Source organism: Coregonus lavaretus (assembly GCF_964263955.1).
Source record: "Coregonus lavaretus genome assembly, chromosome: 20".
NCBI classification, from domain to species: Eukaryota; Metazoa; Chordata; class Actinopteri; order Salmoniformes; family Salmonidae; genus Coregonus; species Coregonus lavaretus.
In genome coordinates, this window is record NC_140007.1 from 37833957 (window position 1) to 37851050 (window position 17094).

The 17094-nt window shown below is 43.5% G+C and overlaps 1 protein-coding gene across 1 annotated transcript; it reads left to right on the plus strand.

Annotated features, from left to right (window-relative positions):
- The first annotated feature begins 168 nt into the window (after positions 1-168).
- Positions 169-15702, plus strand: LOC311147323 (sentrin-specific protease 1-like). The gene is made up of 17 exons (XM_084184010.1): positions 169-821; positions 1239-1303; positions 1445-1671; positions 1916-2000; positions 2123-2300; positions 2572-2722; positions 2977-3092; positions 3361-3623; positions 4634-4697; positions 4785-4823; positions 5021-5105; positions 5332-5475; positions 5905-6036; positions 8468-8671; positions 12980-13144; positions 13253-13348; positions 14556-15702. The coding sequence occupies exons 1-17, from the start codon at positions 679-681 to the stop codon at positions 14616-14618; spliced, it is 2220 nt and encodes a 739-aa protein (XP_084040136.1). The 5' UTR covers positions 169-678; the 3' UTR covers positions 14619-15702.
- The last annotated feature ends 1392 nt before the right edge of the window (positions 15703-17094 follow it).

The window sequence follows — 17094 nt, forward strand, 5'->3', positions numbered from 1 at the left end:
AGAATAGAACAGAATATATCCGTGTAGAATATAATATGCGTGTCGAAATCTGTGAACAGCATCAAAAAAGCGCCAGAAAAAAAGCACTCCAACCAGCCATTCACGTTTCAGAATACTTGCGTCTACTCGAGTTGCTCATCCAATGAAAACGTTTCATGGTAAAACTTCGAGCTCAGCCATGTTGTGGTTTTGAATGAGGAAGAAGCGGGAGAGGTTATTGTTTAGCGAGTTTATACACCGTATTTTTGTATTTAAAGTGCTATATTGAGGTACTTTTGCTCCTTGGCTATTTAAGAAACAGCAATTGCATTCTAGAATGTGTTAGTAGTGATTAAACTCAGTCAAGTGCGGATTCAAATCCTAGTAGCTAAAGCCACATACAACCAGCTTGTTAGCTAGCTAGTTTAGCTAACCGCTAACTAGCTAGCAAGTTTGTTAGCTGCGCGAGCTAAATAGCTAGCTAATTTCAAGGGAAGGAAGGGGAAGGTAACCTAAAATCTAGGTAGCTAGCTGGTTAGTAGTGTTGGTTAGGTAGCTAACTAACTACGATTTACTTGCCCCGGCCGAATGACGTTGGGTGGCTTTATGTGCTTTTGGCTGCGCTGGCAGGCGGGTTGGAAGCAACCATAGCGATACATTTTTTCGCGGGAGGGAGGTTTTAAACTTCTCTAGCTAAACATGTTCAATACATTTTACGAATGGATTGGAACGGGTTTCGCTAATCTCCGCAATGGAGTACCAGCTCCCGATCAACAGGATAACGTCGACACACACGGAATACAACAAGGGCGTCGGATCAGGAGAAAACGACCTATCGACTGGTAAGTTGATATTAGCTAGTTAACTATCTGTAATTATATTTGTTGTGTAGTAAGTTAGTTAGCAATTTAGCTTAGTTTATCTGTTGGTGGTGACACGGGATGACCAGTCAGTTTGTTTGATGACCTAACTAGCTGGCTGTTAGCTATATGTGAGTTGTAAATTTGCGGTCTCGTTCATTTGACATTGTGGTGAGATGCTAGCAGGTATGTCACACATTGTCTGACATGTGGAAGTGGGTTGTTGAGCAATCAAACTTGCTTACTCAACAACCGCTATGGCTGGAGTGGATTATAACCGGTCGCTGTCTAAAGTGAATGTAGTTAACTAGTTATAAGAGTTGTAATGACAATACCCGCTATCACTGACGGGGACTCTGGCTTATTCTCATTTTGGATGTTTTCCCCTTTTTGTCAAAGTTTGGAGGACGGAGAGGCACTTGACCAAGATGAGCAAGCCCTAGCAGTGAAGAAATTCCGGATGGGTAAGCTTTGCTGCAACCTTGGCCATGCAGTCATAGGCCTATATATTGTGTTGTCTAACATGTTCCTGGCACAGTGTATACTGTGATCTATAAACAAACCATGGCTCTCTGACTTAGACTGCATTTATGTCGATATTACAGGGGATCTCGTTGACACAGTAAAGACTGCGGCTGAAGGGGTGAAGAGCCATAGCTCCAATGTGGCTTCGTGGGTACGGAACAGTGTGACCCCTACCTTGAGGAACATACTGCCTGCTTCCCCTGGCCCTCCTCTAGAAGAACACACAGGGGAAGAGCCTCCAGAAGAGCCCCACCTGGAGCCCTCAACCTTTGCACCCCCTCCCTCAACTGTCTGGGAAGAAACTGAGGTATTGGATCTCTTTATGTTTCAGGGCCCATAATTTGCATCGGCTTTGACTTTTAAATAATAATGAATACGAGGGGGGACCTGATCCTAGATCAGCACTCCTACTCTTAAGACACTTTTTCAATATTGGCCCATATCTTGTAGTAGATTTATACGCATTCATTACTCCAGTTTACTGCAGGCCAGCACTCTGTTATATTCATATTGAACAATAATATCCGGTGTTTTTATGGTATTGTTTTCAGGTACTTGAGGTGAGGAACTCTGCTCCTCTGGATGGGATGTTCGTTGCTCCATCAACAACTCTTGAATGGAAAAGCTCTAAATCAGGCAAGGCTATTCTAAGAATGTCTATGAAAACATTCCTTCTGACAGCTGGACATTTTAGTAATGTTGCTATGGAAATGGAACAGTTGTTTGACACACTCTTTTTCCTCCTTTCTTCACTGCAGAGTCCTTTAGAATTGAGAAGTCGATGATGGGATCGAAGGTCTGCAGGCGGCAAGTTTGCATGGCTCTTACACATCGTGAAGCACCCAAAACAAATGGGCACTCTGTCAGTAGCACCCCTAAGCCATGTCCCTCTCCCCACCTGGGAAGGACCCACCTCAGAACACCTGCATCAAATAGGTATGCTCATATTGTCAATAGATATAGGCATACCTTTCTCACTGATGAAAAAAGTAATTCTGCTATTAATTAATCAAGTATTGTACGGGTGCTTGAAAACCTCGAATAAGATCGATTTTGAACAGGACCATTTCAAGGTTGTGAAAGTGCTTGATTTTCAAAAGGAGTGCTTAAAAATGCTCTATTTTCTGTGCATGATAGTGCTCCATTCACAATAATTTCATTCTCTCTCTCTCTCTCTCTCTCTCTCTCTCTCTCTCTCTGTCTGCAGACGGTTTACCTCAGCAGGGTTAGGGACAGGAAGCAGCTCCATCACCAGCATGTATGAGAAGACCTTCCCTATCCGCATGGTGCAGAGTCCTTCACACGGCAGCTCTTCCAACCGCCTCCTCAGAGCCTGGGCTCGCTGCACTGCACAAGAGGTCAGATACCCCTGACCAGAATTTTTATGGATCCCACTTGCTGCACTGTTTGCTGAACTTTTGCTATTGGGCTGTTTTGGATGAACTTTGTTATATAACTATTCTTCTGCATTGTAAGTCAAGATATACCTGGATAGATACAATAGAATAACTTTTTCCCCCAGAGTCGCCCCCCCCCCCCCCCCCCCCCCAATCTTTTCCATATCAAAGCCTAATTTATAATATAGTGTTGGATCCTCTCTGTGTGTCTCCAGTCTGTCCGTGAGGAGGAGAAGGAGGTGTACAGACAGCTACTGGCCATGGTCTCAGGTGGACAGTCCTCGTGTCTCAACGGCAGCTCCCATGGCTTTCCGCACTCACACAGAGACTTGTGAGTACAACAACCACAAAGCCAACACGACAGTCCTCTCACTCTCCTCTACACAGACAATTCAGTCATGCTCAATGACCTGTACTGGCAAGTTGATGCAAGCACACACGTTTTCATCAGGAAATGTACGTTTTCTACTTCTCCCTGGGGTTTGTAGTCCTACATTTGTGTGTACTGGTGCTCCCCTTTCCCTTAGTTCTGACATGTCCCTCTCTCTCTCTCTCTCTCTCTCTCTCTTTCACTCACTCACTCACTCACTCACTCTCAGCACCAGCTTCCTGAGTACCAGCAGACGTCTGCTCCAATGTTCGTCCCCTGCCGGGTCAGGAGATGCCTCACAGGGCCCCAGTGGACCCCCCAGCCAGGGGTACAGCAACGTCCCCAGCCCAGGAGAGGGCTCCACCAGTGGGGCAGGGAACCAGCCATGGGCCTCTGACTCAGACCTCACCCCCAGGGGACCAGAGCCACTACAGTCTGCCCCCTCCCCAGTTACCCTACAGGACACCTCTTCTCAGGACTCACAATCATCAGGTAATGATTGAGACATCATTATTCAATTCATCCAAGGTAATTATTTCTAAAAATAGCTGCCGAAATTGTTGCAACCCCTATTACTAGCCTGTTCAATCTCTCTTTCGTAACGTCTGAGATCCCTAGAGATTGGAAAGCTGCCGCTGTCATCCCCCTCTTCAAAGGGGGTGACACTAGATTCAAACTGTTACAGACCTATATCCATCCTGCCCTGCCTTTCTAAAGTTTTTGAAAGCCAAGTTAACAAACAGATCACCGACCATTTCGAATCACACCGTACCTTCTCCGCTATGAAAGCCAACACCTCCTTTGGAAGCCATTCCTTCCAGTTCTCTGCTGCCAATGACTGGAACGAACTGCAAAAATCTCTGAAGCTAAAGAGACTCTTATCTCCCTCACTAACTTTAAGCATCAGTTGTCAGAGCAGCTTACCGATCACTGCACCTGTACACAGCCCATCTGAAATTAGCCCACCCAACTACCTCATCCCTATATTGTTATTTATTTTGCTCATTTGCACCCCAGTATCTCTATTTGCACATCATCTCTTGCACATATATCATTCCAGTGTTAATACTAATTGTAATTATTTTGCACTATGGCCTATTTATTGCCTTACCTCCATAACTTGCTACATTTGCACACACTGTATATATATTTTCTGTTGTATTTTTGACTTTATGTTTTGTTTTACCCCATATGTAACTCTGTGTTGTTGTTTTTATCGCACTGCTTTGCTTTATCTTGGCCAGGTCGCAGTTGTAAATGAGAACTTGTTCTCAACTGGCTTACCTGGTTAAATAAAGGTTAAATAAAATAAATAAATTCAATCATCCCTTTTAATTGCTCGTAGGGAATGAATAACGTTTATTGAATTGATGGTTGGATGCTGTAGTAACAATTAGTGTAGTTATGCATCATGTTTACATTAAAGCCTGTCTGTCTGTCTGTCTGTCTGTCTGTCTTCACCATCATGGATTTGTGGTCACCTCTTGTCTTGTTCTGAACAGCTTATGATGGGGACTCCGTAATCATTGTGAAAGAACAGAAGGGCAAAAAGCCAGACAGTTCAAGGTAAGTGTTTTTGTTCAGTTGTGGATGTTTGTTATGTGCTTTGTTGTCCCCACCTAACCTGGTTAATCTATCTCTCTATCTCTACAGTGTACCATGCTTCCAAGCTGAACTCTGGATCAAAGAATTGTAAGTCCCCTGATTCCTTACACTCATGATTGGTACCGCTTTCGTTACTATTTCTTGATAAATTCATGGTGTATTTTGCTGTATATCGCAGTGCGCCAGTGCATACTAGATGCTCCGCAGAAATAAAAATGAAACCCTCTTCTAGCTCATTACAGAAGTCCTTTCCTCAAGTCAATTTGTGTGTCTGTGTTTCCCAGGACTAGCATGTACGACTCCCGTGCCCGGGAGAGACGGAGGCAGATAGAGGAGCAGGAGGCCCTAGCTGCTCAGCTGCTGCGACAGGTACTTTCTCTGTCCTCCTCATTGGTGTGATGTCAACCATCATGTCTATACATAGTCCCACACTTACCTCAGCCAATAGAAATTATAAGTTATCCCTCTAGGCTTTTATTCATCGTTGCATAAGAATATGAGATGAGATGCTCTTTCACCACTCTGAAATAAACATTCAACTCTGTGGTGGTAGCTCTAACCCTAACCCTCTTCTGCTGTGGTCTGGTGGTTCCAGCGTATATCAGATGACAGCCAGCTGGGCCACGGGGCCGTGGAGCTGCATGTTAGAGTCCCTCTGGAGAAGGAGGTTCCTCTGGCTCCCTTCATAGAGGAACCCAAACCCACAGAGGAGAAACCAGAGTTCCCCGAGCTCACCGAGGTACATTCACTGTCTTTTAGTTTTGTGTATTGTGCCTATTTTAGCACTTTGAGTTTGTGTGAGAGGGCATTACCAATAAAATGCATTATTGTTATTTTATTGTTCAGTGCATTGAGGTGTTTTAAATGCAGTTTAAATAAATCAAGTTGGTTTGATTACAGTGCGCATCAGGAATGTACATAATAATGATAATAATAATTGATTGGATTTATATAGCGCTTTTCTACCGAGGTACTCAAAGCGCTTTACATAGTAGGGGGAAACTCACCTCATCCACCACCAATGTGTGGCACCCACCTAGGTGATGCACGGCAACCATTTTTGTGCCAGAACACTCACCACACATCAGCTGTCAGGTGGAGAGGTGAGGAGTGATATATGCCTATTAGCCTTTAGCTGAGCCAGCTTGTTTGTGTGTCTGCCACCCAGGATATGGAGGGGGAGGTGGGCCGGGCGCTGAGGGGAGGCAGCCAGGACGAGGTGCTAAGTGAAGGCTTCAGACTCACCATCACACGCAAAGACCTCCAGACACTCAGCCACCTCAACTGGCTCAACGATGAGGTGAGAGCACATCACACACTGCTTCTGTTTGTCATGCTGCTTGGTCATTTTTCTGTCCGTAATTTGAGTAGCTTTTATTTAGTGTGGGTTTGAGTGACAACTGAGTGTACTGGACAGGTGTGTGTGTGTATAGTGTACTGGACAGGTGTGTGTGTGTGTGTATAGTGTACTGGACAGGTGTGTGTGTGTATAGTGTACTGGACAGGTGTGTGTGTGTATAGTGTACTGGACAGGTGTGTGTGTGTATAGTGTACTGGACAGGTGTGTGTGTGTATAGTGTACTGGACAGGTGTGTGTGTGTATAGTGTACTGGACAGGTGTGTGTGTGTATAGTGTACTGGACAGGTGTGTGTGTGTATAGTGTACTGGACAGGTGTGTGTGTGTATAGTGTACTGGACAGGTGTGTGTGTGTGTGTATAGTGTACTGGACAGGTGTGTGTGGGTATAGTGTACTGGACAGGTGTGTGTGTGTAGTGTACTGGACAGGTGTGTACAGTAGAGCAGCGATTCTTAACTGGTGGGTCGCGACCCAAATTTGAGTGGGTTGCAAGTGTCTGCGTAAAAAAAAAAAGCCATGAAAACGACTTAAATTTTTTCAATATAGAGATATTAGCAGCACTATGTTGGTTGATTTCGTGGTCTCAAGCCAGTGAGTTTATTAACATACTTCATCAATAATATGGGCAAAATTGTATTATTGACAATGAAAGAGGTGGGAATGTTGTTCCCTTGTCATATAATTCTTACATTTACTATCAGGAAGCGGCACAGGTCCTAATCCAGGCACTTGTCATCTCCCGTCTGGATTACTGCAACTCGCTGTTGGCTGGGCTCCCTGCCTGTGCCATTAAACCCCTACAACTCATCCAGAACGCTGCAGCCCGTCTGGTGTTCAACCTTCCCAAGTTCTCTCACGTCACCCCGCTCCTCCGCACACTCCACTGGCTTCCAGTTGAAGCTCGCATCTGCTACAAGACCATGGTGCTTGCCTACGGAGCTGTGAGGGGAACGGCACCTCCGTACCTTCAGGCTCTGATCAGTCCCTACACCCAAACGAGGGCATTGCGTTCTTCCACCTCTGGCCTGCTGGTCCCCCTACCTCTGCGGAAGCACAGTTCCCGCTCAGCCCAGTCAAAACTGTTCGCTGCTCTGGCAGCCCAATGGTGGAACAAGCTCCCTCACGACGCCAGGACAGCGGAGTCACTGACTCCAGACACTGACACTTCCGGAGACACTTGAAACCCTACCTCTTTAAGGAATACCTGGGATAGTATAAAAGTAATCCTTCTACCCCACCCCCACAAAATAATAATAATAATAAATAACATATATATATATATATATATAAATAAAACAAATTAAAAATATACTCTAAAAAAATTTATTTGAAAAATATACTCTAAAAAACATTTTGTCCCACTGGCTATCATAAGGTGAATGCACCAATTTGTAAGTCGCTCTGGATAAGAGCGTCTGCTAAATGACGTAAATGTAATGTAAATGTAAATATAACAGTAAAAATTATTTTCCAGATTCTATTTCGGCGATTATTTTTTGTGATTAAAAAAACAAACATTTTTAGTCATTTAGCAGACACTCTTATCCAGAGCGACTTACAGGAGGAATTAGGGTTAAGTGCCTTGCTCAAGGGCACATCGACAGATTTTTCACCTAGTCGGCTCGGGGATTAGAACCAGCGACCTTTCGGTTACTGGCACAACGCTCTTAACCACTAAGCTACCTGCCGCCCCATGCGAGTGATGCGAGTATTGGGTCGTGACTGAGAGAACTTGGTTCAATTTGGGTTCTGAGGCAAAACCACTTGAGAACCACTGCAGTAGTGTACTAGACATTATATTTACAGTAGTGTACTGGACAGGGTATTTACCGTAGTGTACTGGACAGGGTATTTACCGTAGTGTACTGGACAGGGTATTTACCGTAGTGTACTGGACAGGGTATTTACCGTAGTGTACTGGACAGGGTATTTACCGTAGTGTACTGGACAGGGTGTATGTAGTAGTGTACTGGACAGGTGGATACAGTAGTGTACTGGACAGGATATTTACAGTAGTGTACTGGACAGGTGTATACAGTAGTGTACTGGACAGGTGTATACAGTAGTGTACTGGACAGGTGTATACAGTAGTGTACTGGACAGGTGTATACAGTAGTGTACTGGACAGGTGGATACAGTAGTGTACTGGACAGGTGGATACAGTAGTGTACTGGACAGGTGGATACAGTAGTGTACTGGACAGGTGGATACAGTAGTGTACTGGACAGGTGTATACAGTAGTGTACTGGACAGGTGGATACAGTAGTGTACTGGACAGGTGGATACAGTAGTGTACTGGACAGGTGGATACAGTAGTGGTCTACCTATGTTGTATTTTCTTCATTCATTGCTTCTCTCCTTTTACTCTGCAGGTGATCAACTTCTACATGAACCTGCTGGTGGAGCGCAGTAAGGATCCCAGCCTGCCGACGGTCCACACCTTCAACACCTTCTTCTTCCCAAAGCTACGCAGCGCAGGCTACTCTGCCGTACGCCGCTGGACCAAAAAGATGGACATCTTCTCAATGGATGTCATACTGGTGCCCGTCCACCTGGGGGTACACTGGTGCCTCTCTGTGAGTACTATACTAACACCCTGCTGGTGCCCGTCCATCTTGGGGTGCACTGGTGCCTCTCTGTGAGTACTATACTAACACACTGCTGGTGCCCGTCCACCTGGGTGTACACTGGTGCCTCTCTGTGAGTACTATACTAACACCCTGCTGGTGCCTGTCCATCTGGGGGTGCACTGGTGTCCCTCTGTGAGTACTACACTATACTAACACCCTGCTGGTGCCCGTCCACCTGAGGGTACACTGGTGCCTCTCTGTGAGTACTGTACTATACTATACTAACACCCTGCTGGTGCCTGTCCACCTGAGGGTACACTGGTGCCTCTCTGTGAGTACTATACTAACACCCTGCTGGTGCCCGTCCATCTTGGGGTGCACTGGTGCCTCTCTGTGAGTACTATACTAACACCCTGCTGGTGCCCGTCCACCTGGGGGTACACTGGTGCCTCTCTGTGAGTACTATACTAACACCCTGCTGGTGCCTGTCCATCTGGGGGTGCACTGGTGTCCCTCTGTGAGTACTACACTATACTAACACCCTGCTGGTGCCCGTCCACCTGAGGGTACACTGGTGCCTCTCTGTGAGTACTGTACTATACTATACTAACACCCTGCTGGTGCCTGTCCACCTGAGGGTACACTGGTGCCTCTCTGTGAGTACTATACTAACACCCTGCTGGTGCCCGTCCATCTTGGGGTGCACTGGTGCCTCTCTGTGAGTACTATACTAACACCCTGCTGGTGCCCGTCCACCTGGGGGTACACTGGTGCCCAGTGGCGGCTCCTGAAAAAATTCTCAGGAGGGGCAATTTTTCTGATGATTTAGGTGACCTACACACATTTAAAAAAAGATATGTCCAGCAACAACATGAAGACAGGGGCAGCATATAAGTCAATACCAGAAGCATTTATTGACTGATCTCAAAAGTGTTGGCTTACCAGGGTTGGTGGAGCCCTCAGTTTCATCTTTGCCTCGCAAAGCTAACTCAAACACTCCGCAAAACTTCACACACTGGATTAGCCGGCTGAGGATGTGGCGGTTCTTGCTAATGTCGTAGTAAATATATTTGTTATAGTGAATATGGAATATGATATGTTGAGTAAAATGTTGTGCTAAGATCTATTTAGGTCAGGAGCTGGTTATAAGTTCTGTTCCTATCCAATAACAATGGACAAAAGGGTCCTATCTTGTCAGCCTTGTCAGCAGGTGGCCAAGGACAACACCCACGCCATAGGCCTCTCAGTTCTTCCAACTCACGAGTTCTTGCTCTGAGGACACACACACACACAAACACACACACACACACACATCATCACTGTTAAACACACACACACACACACATCATCACTGTTAAACACACACACACACACACACACACAAAAATCCCCTCTCTTAGGCTGAACATTTGAAGACAGAGAACCCGACTCAGAGCCAATGCAACAGTGACAGTAGCCTGCAGGGGACCTCGCCCAACTCATCAGGACCAATCAGAAGATCAGAACTACTAGATTGAACCTACTTCATTTATTGCATAAAATGTCTGCACACAATGTTTCGGGGCTCTCATCAGATAATAATAATAATAATAATAATAATAATAATATGCCATTTAGCAGACGCTTTTATCCAAAGCGACTTACAGTCATGCGTGCATACATTTTTGTGTATGGGTGGTCCCGGGGATCGAACCCACTACCTTGGCGTTACAAGCACCATGCTCTACCAGCTGAGCTACAGAAAGTGGATACTCATGGATGCGCATTGCAATTGTAAAATGTCAACACAATTGGAGACACCACGTCATTTTTGGAGACATGTTATTGACAGTAAACTATTGTAGATGCGACTGCTAACTAACTAAAACATTTTAGCTGGCTAGCTAATCATCTTAGCTAAATGTGGGGCAAACAATTCAGTTATTTACCGTTAATTTGAGGGATTGGGGTGAAAGAAATCGAGTTACATAGTGATACTTTACGATATACTGTATTGACAATATCGCAATATTTTAGCGCTAGTTGGCTGTACCTGCACCAAAACACCATTATTGTTCCTTCATAGCTTGTTCTCAATCTTTTCACATTGGGAGCCAATTTGTTTTCAGCACTTTTATTTCCATGACTGATCAAAACTCGTTCTCATGGCTTTCTGATCCCTCTGCAACAGACATATGGTGCGCAATAAAATCACAGTATCGAATCGCAATACGTATAGAATCATGAGACTCGCAATGCTGATGCATATATCTTATCGTGAGGTTCCTGGCAATTCCCAGCCCAAGTTCATTTGCCACAACAAATCTCTTCGCTAGCAAACGCGATGTCTTCTCCAAAACGGCAATGTGTCTCCAGCAATGTTTACTTTTTTGACGTTCTATGGCATCTCCACTTTCCAAGCATATATGACCACATGTAATATTTTGGTAAGTGATGCAAATAGTGAACTATGTAGGGCCAGGATGTAAAATATATGTAGCTGCAGCAATTTCTCTTATCTGATATGGTAAGTAATGGGGCTTAATTTATAGCTCCCTAAGAGTTTGACGAACGGGTCCGTGAACGCGATTCCAGATATATTTACCTCTGAATAAACTGCCTTTATTACACCATATCCACATCCAGTAAACTTGTGATTATCAACACTAACCTCATCGTTGTGGCGGCGGACAGCTAGCCTGTATCCCTCGTCATCCAGTTGAGTGAGTGGCAATGTCTTTTTTCGTTCGTACCAATTTTTGGAAAATCCTCGGGTGTAGGACTTTCCGCCTTTAGTAGAAACCTGTTGAATTATTAAATTTGGTCTGGGAGGTCCTAATTGTTTCGTTGCCAATTTATCTTCATTTGTTCGCCGACAAAAAGGAACTTCTTTCAAACAATCCACTCTTTTCTCAGTTACGTTCATGGTTACGTAACGTATGACGAAAGCGCGTAAGTGCAAGCCCACAGACACCCATTGAGATTGTATTGAAGGCTCTGAAATTTGAAAAAAATAGATTTTACATGGGAGTCTATGACAGAAGTTCTGTATGGAGGACTAAAAGTGCCACAATTAAATAAATAAATACACCATTAAATAATTACTTAAATGTGTCATTAATTAATTAAAATTAGAATTAAATACATAAATGTGTTATTAAATGTGTCATTAATTAATTCAAATACCGATTCATTTTATGTAAAATACATATATAATAATTTCACTATTTACATTTACATTTCATGGTCCTGCGTTGGAGTGCTTCCTGAATTACTTAAAACTGTCAAACTGACCCATCAAAAGTTGGTAGGCGGAACCTAACGCCTGATTGGTTACCCTCTGCATCAAGCCAAGACAAATCAATTCCGGATAATGTCAGCAGGTCCTGCTTCTACATCCTCTGCTAAGTTTAAAATGTCTCTAACCAACTCCCTGGAAAGTTCACGGAGATCCTCCATTGTCTCTATCCAGGTTGGCCTACTCTACTTCAGACCAAAGCAATGGATCAGACTAGATTCGCGTTAGCCCCGCCCACTGACTTTGATGGGTCAGTTTGACAGTTTTAAGTAATTCATGAATCACTGCAATGCAGGATCATGAAATGTAAATGTAAATAGTGAAATAATTATATATGTATTTTACATAAAATGAATCGGTATTTGAATTAATTAATGATACATTTAATTACACATTTATGTATTTAATTCTAATTTGAATTAATTAATGACACATTTAAGTAATTATTTAATGGTGTATTTATTTATTTAATTGTGGCACTTTTAGTCCTCCATAGTTCTGGGCGATTTTCAATCTGACTGAAATCGCCCCAAAAGGGGGTGGAGCCATTTGAAGCACGACTTTAGCCTGATTCGACATTTAGTGGCAGTGTGGCACTGTGGCAGATCAGACGTATAGATTACAACACTGATAACTACTGTTGCCGTGATATAATTGATTAGAAAAAAAATCCCTTCCTTTTCCCGTTTGGCAGTGCGTCGCCCATATCGCCCTATTGAACAGGCCGTCCCTGCTGGTGCCTCTCTGTGAGTACTATACTAACACCTTGCTGGTGCACGTGCACTGGTGCCTCTCTGTGAATACTGTACAGCAGCCCTATAGCTATAACTAACTATTATACTGCAACTCTCCTCCAGTCAGCAATGCCTGATTCCCACTAAAGAGCCGAGCTGTACTGGGCTGCCCTGGAACCTTGCTGGAAAGGACAGTGTGAAAGCGAAATATACGAGCCAGCACTGTGCGGTTCAGGGCGGCCCTGTAGTGTGAATCACACTATCTGAAGTGGGATGTTTATATTAACATCCTTCTCCTCTCAGGTGGTGGATCTCCGTAAGAAGAGTGTCACATACTTTGATTCAATGGGAGGAAACAATGACGAAGCCTGCAGGATATTGCTGCAATACCTGCAGCAGGAAAGCAAGGACAAGAAGGGCAAAGAGCTGGATACCGCAGAATGGACTCTGCAGAGCAAGACACGCAACGTGAGTGTTACATAACTAACAGAGATCGGTCAACTCAACATTCATTAACACATCACTTATTGATGTTGCCATCTTTTTAAACATTTATCTCAATGTTTCTCCCACCAGGAGATTCCTCAGCAGATGAACGGAAGTGACTGTGGAATGTTCACATGTAAATATGCGGAGTACATCACCAAAGACAAGCCAATCACATTCACACAAGTAAGTACTGTCAAACTTCAATTAATATCCCGCACATGTATTTGATTCAAGCGCCAAGCTGCCCCTGTGTCTGTTGGAGACAGGCTCGTATTGGAGGCCAGTGTTTAATCCAGTCAGAGGGGTGCAAAGCCCAGCTCAACCTGTTATGATTCACGCTAGGAACACAAGCGTGGAGCGTGGTCCTCTGTAGCTCAACTGGTAGAGCACGGCGCTTGTAACGCCAAGGTAGTGGGTTCGATCCCCGGGACCACCCATACACAAAAATGTATGCACGCATGACTGTAAGTCGCTTTGGATAAAAGCGTCTGCTAAATGGCTTATTATTATTATTATTATTATTATTATTATTATTATTATGATTCAGTTTCCTCGCTCTGCTTCTGTCATTTAATAAGTTCTATGATATTTGTAACACTGGTTGCATATAGTTTGCACTGCATATGTTGCAAAAGGGATGAATTGATTAGTATTTCTCACTGGTTACATGGACAGACTTGCGTTTTGACATGCAGGGATCAATAATTTAGCGCGAGAAAAGAGATGCTGTGAAATTCTACTGGAGCAGACTGGCCTTAAGTGGCACGCATCATTTTTTGACCCGGCACTTGTAAGAGACTGCCGTTTTATTTGCTCAAATGTGAAGTGATGGCCAGCCACTATATGAAACCGGCCCTTGTTGGAGACTCTGGGTTTAATGGAAGTGTTATGGTAAGCATGAGCAGTCCTGCCAGTACAGGAAATGTCCTACAATCCAATGACTTGACTTCTATCTCAAGGCCATCAGACTGTTAAATAGCCATCGCTAGCCGGCTACCACTCGGTTACGCAACCCTGCACCTTAGAGGCTGCTGCCCTATGTACATAGACATGGAATCACTGGTCACATTAATAATGGAACACTAGTCACTTTAATAATGTTTACATACTGCTTTACTCATCTCATATGTATATACTGTATTCTACTGTATTTTAGTCAATGCCTCTCCGACATTGCTCGAGCTAATATTTATATATTTCTTAATTCCATTATTTTACTTTTAGATTTGTGTGTATTGTTGTGAATTGTTAGACTACTGCACTGTTGGAGCTAGGAACACAAGCATTTCGCTTGCTACACCCGCAGTAACATCTGCTAAATATGTGTATGTGACCAATAAAATTTGATTTGAGTAACTAACTCAATATTTCCCCTCCCTCCAATTTACAGAAACACATGCCCTACTTCAGGAGACGGATGGTCTGGGAGATATTGAATCGTAAACTGTTGTGATGAAATTGGGGATATTTTTGAACTGATAGCTACAGTTTGGTCAAGGGGAGGTGTCTGAAATGATGATGGTGCCCAAGACGCTGTGGCTGTTAAACTGCAGGAGGATTCAGCTGGTCCGCTCCTGGATGGGAAAGAGACTCAGAACAGGGACCTATGACCTTTATCAGGTGGAGCTCTGAGGTCCCCCCCATACACACGTCCAATCCAGTGGAGGATCTGACACTGTCATCTCTAAGGGTTTTGCTTATTTGGTCTTTGAGCTTGAAAGGAGGAATGGAATAGAAAAGCAAAGCACTGCCTCTGCATAAGTTCCCCCATCTCAGTGTTTTATGTTGTGGTCCACTGTCACAATTTGGGAAGTCCAAGGTGCATTTTGTGTATCACCCAGCAACGTTTGAGTTGGCGTTGTTTTCATTTACAAATTATACTCTCATCAGAACTTCTGTCTAGTGAAGTTGGACCAACCAGAATTTTGTCACTGATATTTTTGTAAACTACTTAAAAGTACAGTTCAAAGAAAGATTGGTGTTCGGATCTGACGCTTACTGTTAACCATAGACTTTATAAAAATAAGGTGTTAACACCCATACCTGGTTCAATAAACTGGTTAACTCAGAGAACCGAGATTGAGATATGGTGACATTATTTGATTTATATCTGGACATCCACATTTGATCATTGTTTTTAGCTAAATTGAAAATCTATGCAACTGATTACAGTACATGTACTATTTACCTCAGAGTATAATTTGTAAATGGGTTGCAATTGTATTGTACTTGACACTAGTTTTTTCATTGGTAATTGGACCCCAAAACAGATCAGCTGCAGTGATGCTTCCTTGATCAAGAGACCAATAGTTCCAAGACTAAATTGTAACCTTAAGTTTAAAGTCTATTTTGTTTAAATAAGCAAAGTGAAAAAAAAAAAAAAAGCAGTTCAGGCCTTTTTTCAGGATATTTTCAACATTGTACATACTAAGGAGTATACAGTTTCTTAGGTAAAGTATTTAATCTACATTTTGTAACTTTTTTGAATGTTTTGTATCTAGAACAAAATATTTTTTGAAATAAATCCTCAAGTGTTATGTATGTGCATCTCTGTCTGGAAAGGTGTACTGTACATGAGCATACACACTAAGTAATCAAAGGCACATGGACATAAACAAGTTCAAAAACATCAAACCAAAGAAACCTCTTGAAAGCTGTGTTTGTCTAGAATGGGGACAATTGGACCTGCTAGTGTGGCACACAAGCAGATTAATGGAGGAAAGTGAATAACATTGTACATGGTTGCTTTACAATGGCCTTGCTAAAGCCATGGGATAGTAGATGTTAAGTCTGTGAGCCAATGATCTATGAAATGTCAGTTTTCAATCTGTCTGACCACCCATGACGTGGATGACTTATTGCTGGACTGAACTTCAGCTGATGATTTCCCCCTCCTAGATGTTGTAGGACAATTACTAGAACCCACTCCTCCGCAAACCTTTCAAATCCTAAATTGGCAGCAAGATGTTTCAAGTGGACTCTTCAGGTAAATCACGTGTCAAACTCATTCCACGGAGGGCCGAGTGTCTGCCGGTTTTCATTCTTCCCTACATGATTGATGAATTAAGATCACTGAATAGTAAGGAACTCCCCTCACCTGGTTGTCTACAGTGCATTCAGAAAGTATTCAGACCCCTTCACTTTTTCCACATTTTTGTTACTTTACAGCCTTATTCTAAAATTGAATTATTTTAATTTTTTTCTAATCTACACACTATACCCCATAATGACAAAGCAAAAACAGGTTTTTAGACATTTTTGCAAACGTATAACATTTTTGCTGGAATATCACATTTACATAAGTATTCAGACCCTTTACTCAGTACTTTATTGAAGCACCTTTGGCAGCGATTACAGCCTCGAGTCTTCTTGGGTATGACGCTACAAGCTTGGCACCCCTGTATTTGGGGAGTTTCTCCCATTCTCTGCAGATCCTCTCAAGCTCTGTCAGGTTGGATGTGAAGCGTCGCTGCACAGCTATTTTCAGGTCTCTCCAGAGATGTTCGATCGGGTTCAAGTCCGGGCTCTGGCTGGGCCACTCAAGGACATTGAGACTTGTCCCGAAGCCACTCCTGCGTTGTCTTGGCTGTGTGCATAGGGTCATTGTCCTGTTAGAAGGTGAACCTTGGCCGCAGTCTGAGGTCCTGAGCGCTCTGGAGCAGGTTTTCTTCAATGATCTCTCTGTGCTTCGCTCCGTTCATCTTTCCCTCGATTCTGATTTGTTTCCCAGTTCCTGCCGCTGAAAAACATCCATACAGCATGATGCTGCCACCAAGCTTTACCGTAGGGATGGTATTGGCCATGTGATGAGCGGTGCTGGTTTCCTCCAGACGTGACGCTTGGCATTCATTTACATTTACGTCATTTAGCAGACGCTCTTATCCAGAGCGACTTACAAATTGGTGCATTCAACTTATGATAGCCAGTGG